A 21729-nucleotide genomic window follows, 5' to 3' on the forward strand; every position below is an offset into this window, starting at 1 on the left:
TAAGCTTTGATAATGTGGCAGTTGAGTTCAATAAGTCCAAGGATGTTCAAAGATAATCCGTCAACGATCTATAGTAAAGCAATTATTGGATTTACCTGTACTGGAAAATAAACAATGTCGATTGTATTTAGGTCAACTGCCACATTATCAAATTTATTAGTAAATATGCTCCTTCTATATAATTGGTGACTTAATATTTTCAATGCGTATTACGTAACTAAATTGTATGTATAATATTTCGAAAGACCTTAAACAACATTTTTAAAAATCATCAAAACAAGATTTCAGTGTAATACTTGGTTTTAGATGTCGTTTAGATAATATTTTATCAACAATCCCGCTACGTTTATATACTTGTTTTATGATTCAGTATTGTTGGTACGAAATCTGCCCAATGCTAATGTTAAAGCCTGAAATTTTCATAGTTTCGCACTTCGCCGTTGTGATCTCGTGCTTCGTCTTTCACGCTTCTCTGTCGTGGGAAGGCGATACCCGAAGCGCGAGATCAAAATGACAAAGCACGAAAATAGTAAAATAATACATTTTATATAAAAGATTTAGAACGAATAAGGTTTTCTTGCAATGTTTAGCTTCAAATACACGCCAAAATGCGTCATTTGTGGTTCTCAGATGAAAAAAAATGTCATGGTGAGGATACCAAGACCCCTACGCATTATCTCTGCGTACTATGAAGAATGCCCTGGCTACGCGCCTGAAAACATTGCTCACAATAAAAAAGGACATTCATAATGACTGATCTGAATATACATTTCTTGCGGCGGAAAAACTTTTGGCTTGTCTATACTTACATGTCGCTATATTGTACGGTTTGTTAAACCTCGCTGATAAAACAGAGGGAGAGTTGTAACTGGGCCAAATAACAGAGCTCCTGGGCGCAGGGTACACTTCGAATTTTGGCCCCGTCAATATTTGTAATAATTATAACTTCGTGATTTTGGATGTCTGTAAATTACAGTGAGAGATAATGATTGTTAATTCTTTGGAAAATTTAAACAGCTGATACATGTTAAATTCTGATGTCAGTTGTAAAACTAACTGCTGCTAGCTTTATGACAGTAAAGTTGGTAGGCAGTTGGTAGTTGGTAGTTGAACATTCGAATAACCAACTACTTACAGTTGCCATTGGGTTATTCAAAAGTATAAGCAATCTATTCCCTTTTTAAAACATAATGAAAAAAATCTTTTTTAATCCATGTTTTGTTTTTTAAAAATATTAATCTTCATTTTTTAAAAGCATTCAGCATCTCAAAAAGACCTTGAGACCAGTTCCCAAATTCCGATATTTCAAAAAGCTTTTTTTTTCATCCAAATGGATAAAATTATTCCAGTGACATTTTAATCGTTTTTCATATAAAATACTGACACTTTCAACTAAAGACCATCTTTGGAAAACTTTAAAGGACCCAGATGCCAATTCGCATGCGAAAACCAACTGCCTACGGGTAGGCATTGGGTTTTTTCGACTTTTTTAAACATACATCAGGTTTTGGTAGAACATGTTAAAAAATTATCTAACCCTTTTTTTTTGTTGTTGTTTTATGTTATATTATTCTTTAAATCATTCAACAGTCCAAAATGCACCGGGAGCCATTGCCAATAGAATAAAAAAATAAATTTTTTACATTATTTTGTCCTTTCGTATCATATCCGACATTTTCAACTATAGATCCGTCTTGGAAACAATCGGGGAAAACCCATTTGCCAATTTCGCGATATGTTTCAAAAATTCGGGTTTTCAGACACATATGCATAAAAAAATTTCAATTTACATATATTTTGTTTTTTTTCATATTGATTTCGACACTTTCAACGATAGGTCCGTCTTGGAAACATTTAAGAGAGAATTTGCCAATTCGCTTGAAAACCAACGCCACTGGGGGCATTGGGTTTTTCGGCTTTTTTACAACATTCATAGTTTTAATCAAAAATGACAAAAATAAATCTATTTTTTGTTTCGTTCTTTAAAAAATTTAATATTTTTTTCCTTTTCAATGCATTCAACATCCAAAATGCACCAGGAGTGCCATTGCCAATTCCGAAATGTTTCAGAAAACCCGATTATCAACACATATAATAAAATAAATTCAAATTTACATATATTTTGTTCTTTCATATCAATTCCGACACTTTCAGCTATAGTCATCTTGGAAACCTCAGAGAGCCAGTTCCCAAATTCGCGTGCGAAAAACCAACTGCCTACGGTAGGCATTTGGTTTTTCGACTTTTTACTGACAGTCATTGTTTTGGTAAACATGAAAAAAAATTCTTTCAAACCCCTTTGTTTTGTTGTTGTTTTATTTAGTATTTATTTTTTTAAATGCTTCAACATCTAAAAATGCACCAGGAGAGCCATTTCCAATTCGCGAAAATGTTTTCAGAAAAGCCTTTTTTCAGACACATATGAATAAAAAATTTCTTTTTTAATAATTTTTTTCTTTTGATCAATCCCCGATTTTTTCAACGTAATCATCTTGGAAAAACAATCAGGAGAGCCTTTTGCCAATTCGCGTCGAATAACCAACTGCCTACTGGTAGGCAGTTGTTATTCAACATTTTACAACAGTCATAGTTTTGTCGAAAATGATAAAAAAAATAAAATCTAGTCCTTGTTTCGTTTTTAATGTTAAATGTATTCCTTTAAATGCATTCAACATCTCAAAATGCACCAGAGAGCCAGTTGCCAATTCGCGATATTTTCAAAAAAGCCTTTTTTTCAACCATATGAATAAAAAAATTTAAAAATTTTACAATATTTTGTTTTTTCGTATCAATATCCGACACTTTCAACGTATATCAGTTTTGGGAAAAAATTAGAGAGCCAGTTGCCCAATTCGCGTGCGAAAACCAACTGCCTACTGGGGGCATTTGGGTTTTTCACTTTTTACTGACAGTCATTGTTTTGGTAAACATGAAAATATTATTCTAACCCTTTTTTGTTGTTTTAGTTAGTATTTATTCTTCAAATGTTTCAACATCGTAAAAACCACCGGGACAGCCATTGCCAATTCGCGAATGTTTCAGAAAAGCCTTTTTTTCAGACACAAATGAAAAAAAAATTCAATTTACATATATTTTTGTTTTTTCGTATGAATATCCCCCCTTTTCAACCCAAAGGTCAGCCCTTGGAAACACTCAGGAACCCAGTTTGCCAATTCGCATGAAAAACCAACTGCCTACGGTAGGCATTGGGTTATTCGACATTAACAGACAGTCATTGTTTTGGTAAAACAGATAAAAAAAAAATCATTCTTCCCCCGGTTTTGTTCTTTTATGTTATATTTTTTTTTAAATGCTTTCGCAGTCTCAAAATTCCCCGAGAGCCAGTTGCTTTCGCGATATTTTTAGAAAAGCCGATTTTTCAGCAAATAAAATAAAAAAATTAAATTTTTTAAAATTTTACATATATTTGTTTTTTCGTATCAATTCCCCTTTCCAACGTATACAATTTTGGAAACACTCGGGAGAGCCATTCCAATTCGCATGCGAAAAACCAACTGCCACTGGTGGGCATTGGGTTATTCGACATTTTACTGACAGTCATAGTTTTGGTAAACATGATAAAAAAATTCATTCTAACCCTTGTTTGTTTTTTATGTTATTTTTCTTTAAATGCATTCAACAGTCGAAAAACGCACCAGGACAGCCATTGCCAAATGCGATATGTTTAGAAAAGCCGTTTTTTCAGACACAAAAAAAAAAAATCTAAATTTTATATATATTTTTTATTTCTATAAATATCCACACTTTCAACGAAAAGGTCAGTCTTGGAAACACCAGGAGAGCCAGTTGCCAAAATTCGATGCGAATAAAAAACTGCCTACGGGTAGGCTTTTGTTATTCGATTTTTTCAGAGAGTCATTGTTTTGGTAAAACTATAAAAAAAAATCATTCTACCCGGCTTTGTTCTTTTTGTTAATTTTTTTTTTAAATCATTCAACAGTCTCAAAATTCACCGGGAGAGCCAGTTCCCAAATTCGCGATATTTTTAAAAAAGCCGATTTTTCAGACAAATATGAATAAAAATTTCAATTTTATCAATTTTACATATATTTTTTTCTTTCTATTATCAAAACATTTTCCAAACGATAGGTCATCTTGGAAACACTCAGGAACCATTGCCATTCGCGTGCAAAAACCCAACTGCCTACTGGTAGGCATTGGGTTATTCGACATTTTACTGACAGTCTTTTTTGGTAGAACATGATAAAAATTCATTCAAACCCTTTTGTTTTTTGTTTTATTTAGTATTATCTTTCAAATGCATTAAACAGTCGAAAAAACGCACCAGGACAGCCATTCCAAATTCGCGATATTTTCAAAAAAACCCGATTCTTCAGACACAAATGAAAAATTTAAGTAAATTTAACTATATTTTGTTATTTCGATAAATACCCGACATTTTCAACGTATGGTCATTTTGGGAAACACTCGGGAGAGCCATTTCCCAAATTCGCATGCGAAAAACCCAAACTGCCTACGGGTAGGATTTGTTATTCACATATACAGACAGTCATTTTTTTGGGTAGAACTGAAAAAAAAAATCTTCAACCCGGTTTTGTTTTTTTTATGTTAGTATTTTTTCTTTAAATGCATTCAGCAGTCTAAAAAATTAAACCAGAGAGCCATTGCCAATTCGCGATATGTTTTAGAAAAGCCGTTTTTCGAAAAAATATGAATAAAATAATTAAATTTTTACAATTTTACGTATATTTTGTTCTTTCGTATCAATATCTGATACTTCCAACGCATGGGTCATCTTAAAAACCTCAAAGAGCCAGTTGCCAATCGCGTGCGAAAAACCAACTGCCTACGGTAGGCAGGGGTTTTTCGACTTTTTTTCAGACAGTAATTTTTTTGGTCAAAAATGATAAAAAAAATCAATCTGTCCTTGTTTCGTCTTTAATTTAATATTTTTCCTTTTAAGCATTCAAGATCTCAAAATCCCGGGAACAGTTCCCAAATTCGCGATATGTTTCAGAAAACCGTTTTTCAACACATATGAAAAAAAAAAAATTCAATTTTTACTTTTTTAATTTTTTTTTCCTTCGTATAAATATCCGACATTTCCAACAAAGGTCAGGCTTGAAAACACCAGGAGACCCAGTTGCCAATTTCGCTGCGAAAAACCAAACTGAAAACTGGTAGGCAGTTGGTTTTTCGACATTTTACAACAGTAATATTTTTGGGTCGAAAATGATAAAAAAAAAAATTATCCTTGTTTCTTCTTTAAGTTAAATTTATTCCTTTTAATGCATTAAAGATTTCCAAAATGCCCCAGGAGACCAGTTGCCATTCGCGATATGTTTCAGAAAAGCCTTTTCAGACACATATAAAAAAAAAATTCAATTTTACTTATATTTTGTTCTTTCGTATAAATTTCCACCTTCCAAACGTATAGGTCGGGCTAAAACACTCGGGAGACCATTCCAAATTCGCGTGCGAATAACCAACTGCTTACTGGTAGGCATTGGTTTTCGACATTTACAGACAGTCATATATTTGGTCGAAAATGATAAAAATAAATCAACTTCCTTGTTTCGTTTTTTAAATGTTTAAATTTTTTCCTTTTCAATGCACCCAACACTAAAAATGCACCAGGAGAGCCAGTTGCCAATTCCGATATTTTTCAGAAAAGCCGTTTTTTTTTAGACACTTGCTAAAAAAATTCATTTAACATATATTTTGTTTTTTAAAATTCAATATCCACACTGCGAACGTATAGGCAGTCTTGGGAAACACTCAGGAGAGCCAGTTCCTTTCGCGTGCGAAAACCAACTGCTTACTGGTAGGCATTGGATTTTCCGACATTTTACAGACAGTCTGTTTTTAGGTCGAAAAAAAAAAAATTTTCATTCTTACCTTTTTTTTGTTTTTTAAATGTTAATTTTTTTTTTTAAATGCTTTCAAAAGTCTTAAAATCCCCCAGAACCCAGTTCCCAAATTCGCTTATGTTTCAAAAAACCCCTTTTTTCAACACAAATGAATAAAATTATTAAATTTTTCAAAATTTTTTTGTTTTTTCGTATCAATATCCAATTTTCAACGATGGGGTCAGGCTGAAAAACACTCAGGAAGCCAGGGGCCAAATTTCGCTGCGAATAACCAACGCCTACGGGTAGGCATTTGGTTATTCGACATTTTACTGACAGCTTTGGGGTTGGTAAACAGAAAAAATCATTTAACCTTGTTTTTCCATTTGTATTTATTCTTTTAAATGATTCAAATTCGAAAATTCACAGAGGAGCCAGTTCCCATTCGCGATATTTTTTCAGAAAAGGAAAAATTTTTCAGACCTGTGCATAAAAAAATTCAATAATTACATATTTTTGTTCTTTTTAGTATCAAATATTTTCAACAAGTAATGACAGGGAACCCCATGGTATGTCAGTTGCCAATGTTTTGTGAATTCCCAAAGGGCCTACGGTAAAAAAAGTTAGTAAAATGACATTTTCGGGAAAAGTCCATTTTTTGTCTAAAAAGTAAAAATGTCGTCTTTGAAGTTTTTTTTTTTATTAAAATCTATGCATTCAGTATCTTTGAAGCATGGAGGGAGCCAGTTGGGCCAAATTCGCAACATTTTTAAAAAAAATCTTTTTTTCACACAAAAAACATACAAAAGTTTTAATTATTGTTATTATTTTTTTTATCAATAAATCAAACATTTTCACCAAATAGACCAGCCCTGGGAACATTAAAAAGCCATTGCCAATTCGCGTGCGCAGTTGGTTTTCGACATCTCTTTAATAAAATTAACTTTTATTTAAAATTCAACGATTTAAAATTTTGAATTTTGAACGACAAACTACTAGAAACAATTAGGGGTCTGCCTATTTTTAAAAAAATTTAATTTACACCATAGCAAAAAAAAATTCCAACCCCCTGTAAGTTAGGGGGTCACGGGACGTCACAATTATGATATTTTGATTTTTTGTATCTGGTGATTTTGATCGAACACGATTTTTACAGCTTAAATGGTTTCGGGGAAATGCCCAAAATAAAGGTAAGTGTTTATATTATATACATCTTATGCTTTTTTATTTTCAAATTTAACCTGAATTTGATACTATTTTTTATCTAAAATAATAGACTTTTTTGATTACTTTCAATTCTTTTTTGTCAAAAAAAATGCAAAACCAAGTTTAAATACATGGTGAAAAATGCTTTTTTTCCTGTTTGACCCTTTTAAAAAATTTTTTTTTTAATTTAAAATTTTCTTACGGCCATGAAAAATGTAAAATGAAACAAAGAATTTTAAAATTTGTAATATTAGTAAGTTTAAAATAACATTGTTATTTTGGGGGCAATATTTTTATTTTGAATAAAAAATTTTTGATGTGGAGTTTATTTTTTTTTGGGGGCAGGGAGGGCGAATTTTTTATTTAGGAATATCCCAAAAAATGTTTCTCGTGTGTTTTGCCGGTACCCCTTAGATCTTAAATTAATGAATGCCGCGGGGGGACAAAATTTTAATTAAAAAAAAAAAAAATAAATAGTAGTTTAAATTTTTTTTTTAAAAAAACCAAACTTAATTTTAAATTTAAAAAAAAAAAAAATCCAAACTTTTTGGTTTTTTTAATCAGCTTTCATTTTCATATGATTGCCCTTTGTATACTTTTATAGTAATAACGAACGTTTTGGAAAAAAGTATGATTTTGCATGAAATTTCGCCTTAATAAAGAATGCAAGCCTGGCCAGGGGAAAACAAAACAAAAGCATAGGAATTTTACATGTTTTGATTACGCGCGAGGAAAGAACGGGAAAATATTTAATATTTTTCCTTTTTAATTAAATGGAAAAAGAATTTGAAAAACTTAAATTTGGCAGATTTTAAAGAAAGCTACATATAAGACATTCAAATTAAAACAATATAAAGTTGAAAAATGTTTTACCTAGCCACTTTAAATTTTTTGTCTTTTTTAACCTAAGCGGAATGACGACTTTAATATAGCTAAAAAAACATTAGTCTAAAAAAACGTGATTAAATTTAAACCCCCCCATATTATTTAAATATACAGGGCAGTGATTTTTTTATTGATATTTAGGGCCCGGGGTTTTAAATACGTTTTGGGGGTTGAAAATATCAATAACACCCTCCTGCATCGGCTATGAAAATACAGTTTTTTGGTTACAATATCAATAACACCTTCACTGCATGGGCTGGGGGTGAAATACAATTTTTGGGGGTTGAAAATTATCAAAAAACCCCTCACGCATCACTGGGGAAAAAAAAACAGTTTTCGGGTTACAATATCAAAAACCCCCCATGCATCGGCTGAGGGTGAAAATACGTTTGGGGTTGCAATAAATAACACCCCACTGCATCGGCTGAGGGTGAAAATACTTTTTTCGGTTGACAATAAAATACCCCTCCTGCATCGCGAGGGTGAAAATAAGTTTTCGGTGACAAACAATAACCCCTCACTGCATTGGCTGGGATGAAAATTCAGTTTTTGGGTTGACAATATCAATAACAACGTTATTCACTTTTTATATAAAAAAAAAACAAGAAAAATATAAATCAACTGAAATTTTATTATGCAACAAAGAAATGCTTGCATTTTTGGCATTTTTTAAAGTGAAAACTTTTTTATTAAGTGGTTTACCTTATATTAATACAATTTCTTTCATGGAGTTCGTTCAAAACCATTACATAAAGTAAGTACTTCTTTAATAAAGCGGATACTTTTTAAAAAGAAGAAAACGGTCCCTAAATCCTCAACGAACTTGCATGCCGTAAACAAAGTCGTTAAAAAATATATAAAGGGGATATTTGAAAATATAATCTTTATGTCTTTATGCTAGTGGATTGTTCTTTATATAGGTAGTTATGTCTTTTGTAAATAGGTAAAAATGCGGAAGTGCATTTCCCACATCATAATCAGACCTAGTTTGCAAGACAGCATTCAAAATATTACTCCCAAGTCAAAAAAGGGACTTTAAAACACTCAGCAGGGGGACTATATTTACGGCATGGTCAATTTTGGTTTTTCACGGACAGTTGGGAAATAATTAAAGGAATGTGTAAAAAAAAAACATTGTTATATGAGCGTCCCAAAGAGAAAACCAACATAGTGTTTTTGCGACCAGCAGGGATCCAGACCACCTGCGCATCTGCACAGTCGGCCCGGACCAAGCTAGCTTTCACTTTAAAAGCTATTGCAATTAAGAAACCGTTAGGGAACAGCAGGATCCTACCAGACTGCGCGATGCGAAAGGGCGGTCTGGATCCATGCGGGTCACTACACACAATTTTTGGTTTTCTCATGCGGGGCTCTTTATGATAAGTAACTATATATAAATCATAATTTTGAAAACCTCAACTCGACTTTTTAGTTATTGAAAAATCAAAGCAATAACCAAAAACTTGTAATTAATTACTTTTAAATTATGTTAAAAATAAACAGACGAAAAATGAGTGTTGCATATAGAATTTGTTTAAATTACAACATACAACAAAAAACTGATTCTTTAAAATAAATGAAAAATATACAACCCTTTTTTCTCTTTTGTACCCACAATTGCGGGATATTAGAAATTTAAGACTACAAATTCACTAACAGTTTCTTTTTCGGCATTATCAAAAGACCATTTTTTTTGTTATTTTCCTTTTTTTGTTCTTTTTCCGTTTTCAACTTTTTTTTTTCCCAATTTTGGAAGGTTAATTTTCTCGTGGGTTGAGAAACTGGTTTGGTGGGTTTTAAAACTGAAAATCTTTCAATTTTACATGCCTTTGAACCCCTGTCCTGAAAGAATTTGGGCTTTTTAACCCCATCAGATTTTTCGCTCTGATAACCTGCAATTGTTTAAATTCCGATGCGTAATACCCCTTAGCACAACCGATTTAGACCTAAGATTCCCGTCCACTTGATTATGACTTAAAATTTTCTAACCGATCTCAGAACGGTGTTTTTATATTGACCTGCAGCTTTGTTTTCCCCGGGGTTTTTTCATTGGGACTTCTGCCATGTGAATATATTTAATGGTATGCAGTTTGGGTTTTTTTATATTTGTCAAAAATTCATATTTTTGGTCGAAAACATAGAAGTATTCAATATTTTTAGATAACCATTTAAACATTTTGTTTTTTACTACACATCAATATCGACACTTTCATTTGGAAACATTCAGGGAGCCCGGGGCGTGCAAAAAAACAACTACCACTTGAGTCGGCATTAAATCTCACGCATTGATTTCACATATATTTAATTACCTAGTAAAACCTATGTTAAAACCCAACCCCAACCTTTTTGCAGTATAAGAACACCAATAGTGCGTATTTAAATAGGGGCATTTAATGTTAAAAACAAAACAAGAAACAAGAAAAGAATGAATTATTTACATTTTTTGACCTAAAAACTGATGTCTTAAAATTTCATAACCAACGCCTACCATAGGCAGTTGGGTTTTTCGCACGCAATTGGCCAAAATGGGTTTCCTAGTATTTCCAAGACGACCTATACGTTGAAAGGTCGGAAAGTGATACGAAAGAACAAAAAATAGTAAAAATTTAATTATTTTATCATAGTGTCTGAAAAATCGGGTTTTTTGAAATAATCAAATTGGGAAAAGGCTCTCCTGGTGCATTTTTTAGACTGTTGAAGCATTGAAAGGGAAAACATATTTAAAATTAAAGAACGAAACAAGGATTAATTGACTTTTTATCATTTTCGAAACCCAAAAATATGACTGTCTGTAAAATGTTGAAAAACCAACTGCCACCAGAGGGAGTTGTTATTCGCACGCAATTGCAACTGGCCTCCTGTTTTTCCAAAACTGACCTTACGTTGAAAGTGTCGGGGAAGGATCAAAAGAACAAAAAAATTTTAAAATTGAATTATTTATAAATATTTCTGAAAAAAAGGCTTTTCCCTTTTTGGGGGGGGGGGGGCCCGCGAATTGGGAACTGGCTCTCCTGGGGCATTTTGAGACTGTTAACATTTAAAAGAAAAAAACTAACATAAAAAACAACCCCAAAACAAGGGTTTTTGAATAATAATTTTTTTCTTTTCTTAAACCCAAACAAAGACTGTCAGTAAAAGTGAAAACCAAAATGCCTACCAGTAGGGAGTTGGTTATTCGCCCCGGAATTGGGGGAACTGGCTCTCCTGATTGTTTCCAAGACTGACCTATACGTTGAAAGGCGGAAAGTGAACAAAGAACAAAATATATGTAATTTGAATTATTTTTATTTTTAAAAGTGTCTGAAAAATCGGCTTTTCTGAAACATACGCGAATTGGCAACTGGCTCTCCTGTGCATTTTGAACGTTAATGCATTTTTAAAAGGGAAAACATATTAAAAAATTAAAAACAAACAAGGGCTAGATTGATTTTTTTTATCATTTTCGACCAAAACTATGACTGTTGTAAAAGTTTTAATAACCAACTGCCTACCAGAGGGAGTTGGTTATTTTACGCGAACTGGCAACTGGCTCCCCTGTTTTTCCAAGACGATTAAACGTTTTTAAAATGTCGGGTATTGAACGAAAGAACAAAAAAATATGTAAAATTGAATTATTTTTTTCATATGTGTCTGAAAAATCGGCTTCTGAAAAATATCGCGAATTGGGAACTGCTCTCCCTTTTTGGGATTTTGAGACGTTGAATCATTTAAAGGAATGCAACAACATTAAAAAACGAAACAAGGCAGATTGATTTTTTTTATCATTTTCGACCAAAACAATGACTGTTAAAATGCCGATTTAAACCCAAATGCTACCAGTAGGCAGTTGGTTTTTCGCACGCGAATTTTGGAAATGGGTCTCTTGAATGTTTCCAAACGGACCTAAATTGAAAGTGTCAAATCGATACGAAAGAACAAAATAATTAAAAATAATTATTTTATGCGTTTGTCTGAAAAACGGCTGTTCTGAAGCTATCGCGAATTGGCAACTGGCTCTCCTGGGGCATTTTAGATTTGAATCATTTTTAAAGGAATACATATTTAAATTAAAAAAAGAAACAGGAAAAACTGTTTTTTTTTATCATTTTCGACAAAAAATGACTGCTGTAAAAAGTTGAATAACCAACTGGTTGGTTATTCGCACGCGAATTGGCAACGGCTCTCCTGATTGTTTCCCCAAAACGGGTCTTAAAGTTTGAAAAAGGTCGGGGTATTGATACAAAAGAACAAAATAAGTAAATTTTAATTACATTCATATTGCCCCGAAAAATCGGCTATTTTTTAACATAGCAAATTGGGAACTGCTCTCCGGCGAATTTTTTAACTCTTGAATCATTTAAAGGAAACAATATTAAAAAAAAAACAAACAAGGGCTAGATTGATTTTTTTTTTCGTTTTTGACCAAAACAATGACTTCAGTAAAATGCCGAATAACCAAAAAGCCTACCATAGGGGTTTGGGTTTTTCCCACGCGAATTGGCAACTGGCCTCTTGAATGTTTCCCAAAACGGACCTAACGTTGAAAGTGTCGGGAAAACGATAAAAAAAAAATATAGTAAAATTTAATTTTTTTATGCGTATGTGTCGAAAAATCGGGTTTTCTGAAAACATATCGAATTGGGAACTGGCTCTTTTGGGGCATTTTTTGACGTTGAATGCATTTAAAGGGTTTAAAAATAACATTAAAGAAAAAAACAAGGCTAGACTTTATTTTTTTACATTTTCGACCCAAAAATATGATTTTCTGAAAAAGTTGAAAACCAACGCCTACCCGAGGGATTGGTTTTTTGCACCGAATTGGGAACTGGCTCTCCGATTTTTCCAAAACTGACCTAACGTTGAAAGTGTCTGGGAATGATACAAAAGAACAAAATATAGTAAAATTAATTATTTTATCTAAAATGTCTGAAAAAAAAGGGTTTTCTGAAACATATCGCGAATTGGCAACCCGGCTCTCCTGGTGCATTTTGAGACTTTTGAATCATTTAAAAGAAAAAAAACTAACATAAAACAACAACAAAACAAGGGGTTGAATGAATATTTTTTTCATGTTCTAAAACCAAAAATGACTGTCAGTAAAAAGTCGTAACCCAAATGCCCACCAGTAGGCAGTTGGGTTATTTGCACGCGAATTGGCAAAGGGGGCTTCCTAATTGTTTCCGACGACCTATACGTTTAAAATGTCGGTTATTGATACAAAAGAACAAATAATGTAAAATTTGAAATTATTTTTTTTATATGTGCTGAAAAATCCTTTTCTGAAACATATCGCAATTGCCAACTGGCCTCCTGGGGCTTTTTAACTGCGAATGATTTAAAGGAATAAATATTATCATAAAGAACAAACAAGGTTTTGAAAAATTTTTTATCATGTTTCTACCAAACACTACTGATGTAAAAGTCGAATAACCAACTGCCACCAAGGGGTTGGGTTATTCGCATGCGAAATTTGGGAACTGGCTCTCCTGAGTGTTTCCAAGACTGACTTTACGTTTTAAAGTGTCGGATATTGATATAAAGACCCTATAAAATGTCATATTTAAGATTTTTTCCTTTGGACTGAAATAAAAAAGCTTTTTTGAAAAATATCGCGAAATTGCAACTGGCTCCAAGGTACTTTTGAACTGCTGAATCTTTTAAGAAATAAGATTTAAAAATTTAAAAAACAAAAAATGGATAAATGATTTTTTCTCATTATTTTTAAAAGGTAATAAGACCTTTTCTTTTTACTTTTTTAATAACCAACGGCCAAATGTACTAGTTTTATTCGAATTTCAACTACCAACTACCAACTGCCTACCAACTTTACTGTCATGCTAGCTTTGTATAACTTTGGCGCGGGAAATTCAAATCATTGAAAGTTCCATTTTGTTGATTGACATCTACATTTTTGCTAAATTTTTTGAAAAAAAAAGTTCGAATCTAAGTGTACCCTGTACCTTAAAGGAACATTTAATTTTTTTAAAAAGTTTTTGGGAGTTTTTTCAATTTTTTTCGCACTTTAGGGCCCGGGAAGGGCGCATATTTTTACATGCAGTTAAAAGGAGAGAGAGTCAAATGGGGGCTCGGGTTTCTGAAGTAAATATGTGTTTCTTGATTTATTTGTTTTATTTTGAATTTGATTTTAATTTGATTGCTTGTTTGGATTTTTGTATTGATTCGTTCTTTTTTTGTTTTAGAAGTGTATAATTATTTTCTTCATTTGGGTTTTGATTTTTCGAATAATGTTTTTCTCTGAGTTTTGGTGATTGAATGGTTCTTGGTCAAAGCTTGTGCTGGCCGAGCATAAGTATTGAAATACTTGCGGGATTTTTGTTCTCATAATCGTAATATGATAAAGCTCGTCAAAAGCGGGCAAATTAATTTTCTATAATTTGTAGGCAGAATGTTTTTGGTGATGTTTATTTAGGGGTAAATAGTACGTCACCATGCTTAATATATATTGTATAACAGTGAAAAATATCAAAAAAGAAACAAAAACAAAAAACACACACAAAAAAATTGGAAAAAAATAAAGTGCTGTTTTCCCAAGATATCAGGGGGTGCAAACTACGTCGCTGCTCGCACCGACCAACAAAGCCAACAATTACTACAAAGCAGATGTCAACCATGAATCAAAAAACTAGTTCTTTTTAAGACCAAACATTTAAACCCTTTTGTTTTTCTTAATGAAATAATTAATTAAAAAATTTTCCCTAACAATTTCCGTTTTCATAAAATGAGAGAGGGGAAAAGAGAGAGGGAGAGAGGGGGGAAGGGGAAGGAGAAACCTACATCGTTTTTTCGGGGTTCCAGACTGCTGGAAACTATAAATCGGTTTATTGCGCAATTTTTCAAAAATCGAGATCGTTTATATTCCAAATTTTAAATGAAACAGTTTCATGAGGAGGTTTCGTTAGTATTGTTTTTCTGGAGGCGGAGGTTCTTCTAAGTGTTGTTTTTTTCTTGAGGCAGGAGGTTTTTCTAAGTGTTGTTTATCTGGGGCAGGAGGGTTTTTCTAAGATTGTCTATCGGGGGCAGAAGTTTCTCAAGGGTTTTTTTTCTGGAGGGAGGGGGGTTTTTTTAGTTTGCTTTTCTGGAGGCAGGAGGTTCTTCTAAGTTTTTTTTTACATTTAGGGAGGGGGTTCTTCTAATGTTGTTTACTGGAGGCGAGGTTCTTCTAATGTTGTTTATCTGGGGGCAGGGGGTTTTTCTAAGTGTTGTTTTTTCTGGAGGCAGGAGGTTTCTCTAATATTGTATAACTGGAAGCAGGATGTTTCTCTAAGTGTTGTTTATCTGGAAACAGATGTTTTTTCTTAGTGTTGCTTATCTGAAGCAGGATGTTTCCTAAGTTTTTTTTTACCTGGAGGGAGGAATTTCTCTAATTGTTTTTCTGGATCAGGGGGTTTTTTTCTTAGTGTTGCTTATCTTGAGCAGGGTGTTTCTCTAATGTTTTTTTACCTGGGGGGCAAAAATTTTCTTAGAGTCATTTTTTGGAGGGAGGAGGTTTCAGCTAGTGTTGTTTACCTAGATGCGGGGATTTCTAAAGTGTTTTATCTTGAGCAGGTGGTTTTTCAAATTGGGTTTTCCGGACCAGAGTTTCTCCTAATGTTCTTACCCGAGGCAGAATTTTTCCTCTGAGTGTTGTTTTACTTGAGGTAGGATTTTCTCTAAATGTTATTAAATTTTTAAATTTTTTTTATTTTTTGTTTACAAATCTAAAGTTAAATATCATTTTTTCGACATTGTAATATCGAATTGCCTAAAACCAACCTGTCTGATTTTTATAACTCAAAAAACAACTCAAGCTGTAAAAAAAACCCCCCACACAAACAAAAACCTTAAAATCCATTTCATTATTAACAAGGTTTATTTCAGCTTTCCGGGTCACGGAACAAACTGGCAACTATGAACTCAAAAAGGGAAAAAAGATGAAGCCAAAATTTCATAGCTAAAATGTGAAACACTTTTCTGGAGAGGTAGGGAGATCAACTGTGACTGAGCGAGAATTTTGAAGGGTCAACTCAAAAATAAAACAGGGGGGGAGGAAATACTGAGTTCGAAAATTCCACAGTTGGATTGTCAAAGGTATAATTTTTTGGTTTGACATAATGGGGTTTTCAATCAAAATAAACGCATATCAATTTGAATTTCATGTCCCTTCAAAATTTTTAAATAACCCGATCAACGGAATTTATTAAACACGGAACAAAAATAGACTCATTACAACATTTTTACCCGAAATTACTTGCCGACACTCGAATTAATCCCATTACTTTTATTATTAAGGTCAATATAAGGCTTTGTTATTCTATTTTTTTATTGTATTCGGGTCCATATAATATTTTTTTTTTAATTTTTATAATGATTTTATCGGACCGACGAATTAAAAAATTTCTTTTTTTTTTCACCACTTTTTGTAGTATAAAGTAAAAAAAGCGGCTAACAATAATCATTAACACAGTTCAATTAATTGCCTTTTATGTCCCATCTTTTTGCGCTATAGCCATGCACGTCCGTTCGAAGGTTTATCCCTTTGGCCGATTTCAGCCTGTTTGGAACTTTGCTTGCATCAATGATCAGCATACATAAGGGGGGGTCAAGTGCAAGAACCGGAACTTTACCTCCTTACTCTTTTTTATTATCTCCCTTTTCTGAATCATATTTCCAAAAAATACTGTAATATTTAACAAAATTTCATATAATTATGAGAACATTTAAGAAAATGAACAAGGGCCATACTCGTCACCTTATGTTTTTAGTGATATCCCTTTTTTATCACAAACCCAAAAACAAATTTTTTATACAGACACTTGAACATTTATATAAAATCCAACCCCTAACACAGACCAAGATAAACCCGGGCAACCTAAAATTTTCTCTGTAGCTAAAACCATATATAAATGTGATGAAATTAAGACAGTGGGAGATAAAGGAGACACATGATCTAGTACACTGTACATTTTACTCTTTATTTTTAAAGATACATAATTAATATTTTCCAACTTTTAAGTAAATTTTAAAAATACCACCATGGGTCAAACCCGGCGAAAACAAATTAAATGGCCGGCACCCCGATACATATAAGCCTCGCAGCTTTTTGTTTTCAATTAAGCGAAGAAAACATGAGGGGTTTGTTTTGCTTTGCTGTCCAGATTTGAATTTTATTGGTTTTTTTGATTTTTGGCACCATTGTAAGATAAGGATACTCAACATGCAAACAAGTATAACCAAGTACGCGAAAGTAACATTTCCATGACCATTTTTTATTTGAAGTTTTCACAATTTTTCCCCTGGTTTGGGACTACTTTTCCCGGTCCCACTGACTTTGGGGGTTTAAACTTCGCTGTTGAATTCCGCTCCATCGAATTTCCCACCGACATTTGCAGGACTCGTCCCCCCCCCACTCCCCCCCATGGCATGAATGACATATTTTTAAAGTTGCACCCAAATATTTTGGCAAAGAAATAATATTTTCCAAAAAAGATACCCCCAAAATACCCAAGAGGCCACCGTCAACCGTTTTTGCCTTTCTGAGAACCTTTTAATTGTTTTTATTCGCAAATTAACAAAATAATGCACGGCACAGTAACTAATCCAAGATCAAGGACCCCCTTTGGTCAAAAAGCTTTTATTCCGGGTGCTCTATATCTTTAAAAAATTTAATTAAATAAACTTTAGCTGTTGCCATAAAGACAACAAAAAATGTGCCCACTTTCCCCTATATTAAAACTTCGTCTTTGGGGTTTGAATCGGCTTTTTTGATAGCTCTTTGTTTCATTTGTTTTTGACATATTGTAAATGCCCAACGCCGTTCGCCGGAAAAGCTACCGCATTTTTCAGCGGGGCAAGACGAACTCAGGGCCCAAGGGGCGACGCCCGGACAAGAAGAAGGGATGCGCTTCCATGGTGTCGGCTCCAATTAAAAGCATTCTACATTTTGGGCCTTGGGTGCAGGTAATATTTTTCTGTTATTAAATTTCAAAAAGTGAGGAACGAAAGTATCAATATCCCTTAATATCTAATAAAAAATCGAAGTCACCATTTTTGTTTGTTGCCGATCCGGCTATTACCTTTTTTGTTTTTTTTTTTTTTTGGGTTTAACCCGTTTTTTAACGTATTTCATCATGTAAAGGCGGGGGATAACCTAACCAGTGTTCCTGGATTCTGTACCATACAAACCTGTTCCTGCAATAAATGCCAACTTCCCCACATGAATCAAGGTGTCTTTATCAAAACACGGGGAACATGCGCCCCGCCCGAGGAGAACTCGCGACCCCGCGATCCGTAGACCGACGTCTTACCCACGAGCTAAGCGGGCGGTTCCCGGCGTATTTTCGGAAAGGTAAATTTTAAAAACAGTAAATTTGTGAAAAAAAACATTTTTATACAGAAAATTTAAATTCATGAAATTCCAATACATACATTGTTTTACTGTTCAACAGAAACGTATTTTCACAAAATTATAGCTGTCCAATTTTTTAAAATCAAGCCCTGAAAGCATAATTAATAAAAATTTTCACTGGTCCCATCCCGTAAAATTGACTTTGAGTTAAAAGTAAGAACGTTAATATTTATTTTTACCGTAACCCCTAATTTAGTAAATTAGAACTTATGAAAGGTTGTAATAGAGAGGGGGAATTCTTCAAATTTAATTTCATCGAAAATAGCACGGCAAAGCCTGACAAGCGAAGAAAAAAAAACAACAGCGTCTTAAAGTTAATATGAGCCCTAATATTTTAACAAAGTGGCTGTGCGAATGACTATAAGCGTGACGTGCATGAAGCATATTGGAATAAAATAAAAGTACCATTTAAACTATTTCACCATTTGTGCAACTGTTGCTTTTGCTGTAAGATTTAAAGGTATAGTCAATCAAATTTTTGTCAACTAATGGATTTGTTGGAAAATTAACTGACTGACTATTTACACTATTTTTGTGTCCACCGAGTTCTTATTTCACGTCAATTTTCACTGAAATTTTATTTTAAAATTTGATTTTCCTTCCAGTTAGCATAAAGTATCAATTTAATGGGCATTTAATTTACCATTAGCAGGCATTATCAAGAATTTATAAAATATTCTCAAAAAAAAAAACAAAGGCAGTTTTTTAAAAATTGCGCCAGGAGTAGTTCATTTTCTTTTTGGAGCAGTAAAACAGATAACACATTGTGAGGGGAAAAAGTCATTTTAATTTCCTAAAAAGACGGCATTAATACATACAACAAAAGACTGTTTTCAAATTTTCACAGCTAAATGATGTCTATCTAATATAAATTTTTTAAAAGCAAAGAGGTCAGAAAAAACCCCCCTTAAAAAAACAATCACAAAAAAAAAATCGATTTTCTAACACTGAACACGCCTTTAAAAGGCGAAAGGGAAAAAATACACCAAGGGGGTGGGGGGCTGGAGGTGCACCCCGTTTAAACGAAATTAAACATTATTTTTAAAAAAAATCAATTCTGTGCTTTTTCCGTTCGCAAAGACCAAATGGGTTCTGGGCAAATCCAAACTTTTACTCCCTATCGCGCGCCGTAATTAGGTCACTTATCAAAGGGAAACCCTCCCTGGTCACGCAGCGGTTCCAACAATCTTCACACCGGATAAATAGCACCCGACTAAAAGGGTGTTCATAAATACGACACATAGGGGAGACTGAATTGTTTGACTGTCCAACAGTCAACCCAAACAACTTTTTCTTTTGAAAAAGTACATTTGAAATTTACCATTTGACAGGGGATTTTCAAATATTTATAACATTTGTCAACTTGCTTTGCTATAAGATTTAAAGATAGTCAAACAATTTTTTTTCAAATAAAGGATTTGTTGGAAAAAAAATTTAAATGACTGACTATTTTACTATTTTTGTGTCCCCCCAGTTCTTATTACACGTCGATTTTCACGAAAATGTTTTAAAATTTGATTTTCCTATCCCAGTTAGCAAATAAGTATCAAATTTTAATGGACATTTGTTCCCAAAGGTAACATGAATATAAGCACTGTCAAAGATTTGCATTGACAAGTAAATATTTTGCCAAAATTCATTAGAATTGCAAGTTTATAAGATTATTATTACCTCCCTTTGTCTACCTTGCAACCAAGATAGATTGAAAATAGATTCATTTTGAAGCTACACAGTGTTTTGAAACTGGCCTTCTATTTCTGGTAGTTGAAATATCAAAATATTCATCAAATGCGAAAGTAAAACTAGAAATTATTTTGACATCAAAAGAAATATTCCACTTATTAAAAACTTTTATATTAAAGGGAGGTAATTACAAAATTTCATAAAAGGTAATAAAATATACATTTCCCACAGGGATCTTACCCTGTGTAATGGGTCTTTTTGCTCCTTAAATAAATCTCTAACAGAATATATGAAAACTGAAAAATGACAAAAACGTCGCTCAAATGTGACTTACCACCTTAAATGTTGAAGTTGCTATGGGACAAGACTGCGTTTGTACTATCATGTGACACCCTCTACGCGCCGTAATGTTTATAGTTTCAGTACGCAAGCTGTTATTATTATAAATAGAATCACAAAACCATCTTCATAATTATGCTTAACTGCAGTATTGAATTTTTTTCACAGGTAAATCTGTAGGTCTGGTTACAACAACACGGGTTACGCATGCCACACCCGCGGCCCTTTACGCACACACACCTGAACGGAACTGGGAAAGCGATGCCGATTTTGGCGAGGGTGCTGGAAACTGTACAGATATCGCTTCTCAGCTGATTGACGAAAATATCGATATCCAGGTCAGTCACATAACCAATTCTTCATGAAAAGTGTGAGTCATAACAATGAAAATGGCCCGGACGGCTGAGTTTTGCCTAATTTTTGATAAAGTGATAATAAGAATACATTTTCTTGATTATAAAATGCATATTTTGCATGTGTGCAGATTTTTTTATGTAACACGAGGTAAGCAATTAACCCTAGAACTTATAAGTTGAAACATAGTAATTCAGAACATTTTCAATATCGTTACTTATAGAAATATATGTAAATCGGGAACCAGATGTTCGAATATATACAAATACCAGATATTATATAAGCTCAATATTTTGCGATTCTTGGTTCTGATGGCGACTTATCTTTAAATCTGTAACTCAGTTCATTTTTAGTATTTTTCTATGATTTTTTTTACAGAACTTGTACTTTTATCACAACCCATAATTATATTCTGATATTTGGATATCCTTAAATGTTAGATAACCAATCTGGGGTATCCCTGAACTGCACGCCATATATAAGCAGCATAGCTACGAACCAAGCAGTGATGCTGCGAGTGTGGGGTAGGTGAGGGAGGGGGTCTCCATCTCCAGGCGGATTGGGATTTTGGTGCCTCCCCTTAAAATGTTGATTTATTCAGCAAGAGATGTACTCTTACTAGATCTATTTTCCAGCGTTAATACATTTTAATTGTCACATTTGTACTACACATTACAATGATAATCATTTAAATTCATAGTTTATCACAACGCTCATGCTTACTGGCAGGGATCGTGACAGTGTCTAAAATTGCAACTGGATCAGCCCCGGATATTTTGAGCAATATAATTATTTTTGAAGTATTTCGATACAACTATGAATAACAAATTGAATTATGCCAGACTTAGACTGTTGAAAAATCAGAGTTCTGTGAATTGCTCTATACAATACACTCCAAGACAACTTTAAATCAGCAGTCACAGTAGATATTATTAGTTACACTGCTTGTTGGTGACAGGATACGGGATATACGCTGTCGGGGAAATCGCTCTCGCCTGATATGGATTTTCGAGACAGCGTATATCCCGTATCCTGTCACCAACAAGC

General features: G+C 33.4%; 1 protein-coding gene across 1 annotated transcript in view; it reads left to right on the top strand.

Annotated features, from left to right (window-relative positions):
• Positions 1-21729, top strand: part of LOC123526420 (uncharacterized) — a 73612-nt gene that overhangs the window by 38766 nt on the left and 13117 nt on the right. Inside the window, exons 12-13 of the mRNA XM_053522484.1 lie at positions 6361-6400; positions 20497-20666. Of these exons, the coding sequence (XP_053378459.1) occupies positions 6361-6400; positions 20497-20666 (210 nt within the window). The remainder of the gene's footprint in view (positions 1-6360; positions 6401-20496; positions 20667-21729) is intronic.

The sequence above is a fragment of the Mercenaria mercenaria genome, chromosome 14, assembly GCF_021730395.1.
Source record: "Mercenaria mercenaria strain notata chromosome 14, MADL_Memer_1, whole genome shotgun sequence".
Classification (NCBI taxonomy): Eukaryota; Metazoa; Mollusca; class Bivalvia; order Venerida; family Veneridae; genus Mercenaria; species Mercenaria mercenaria.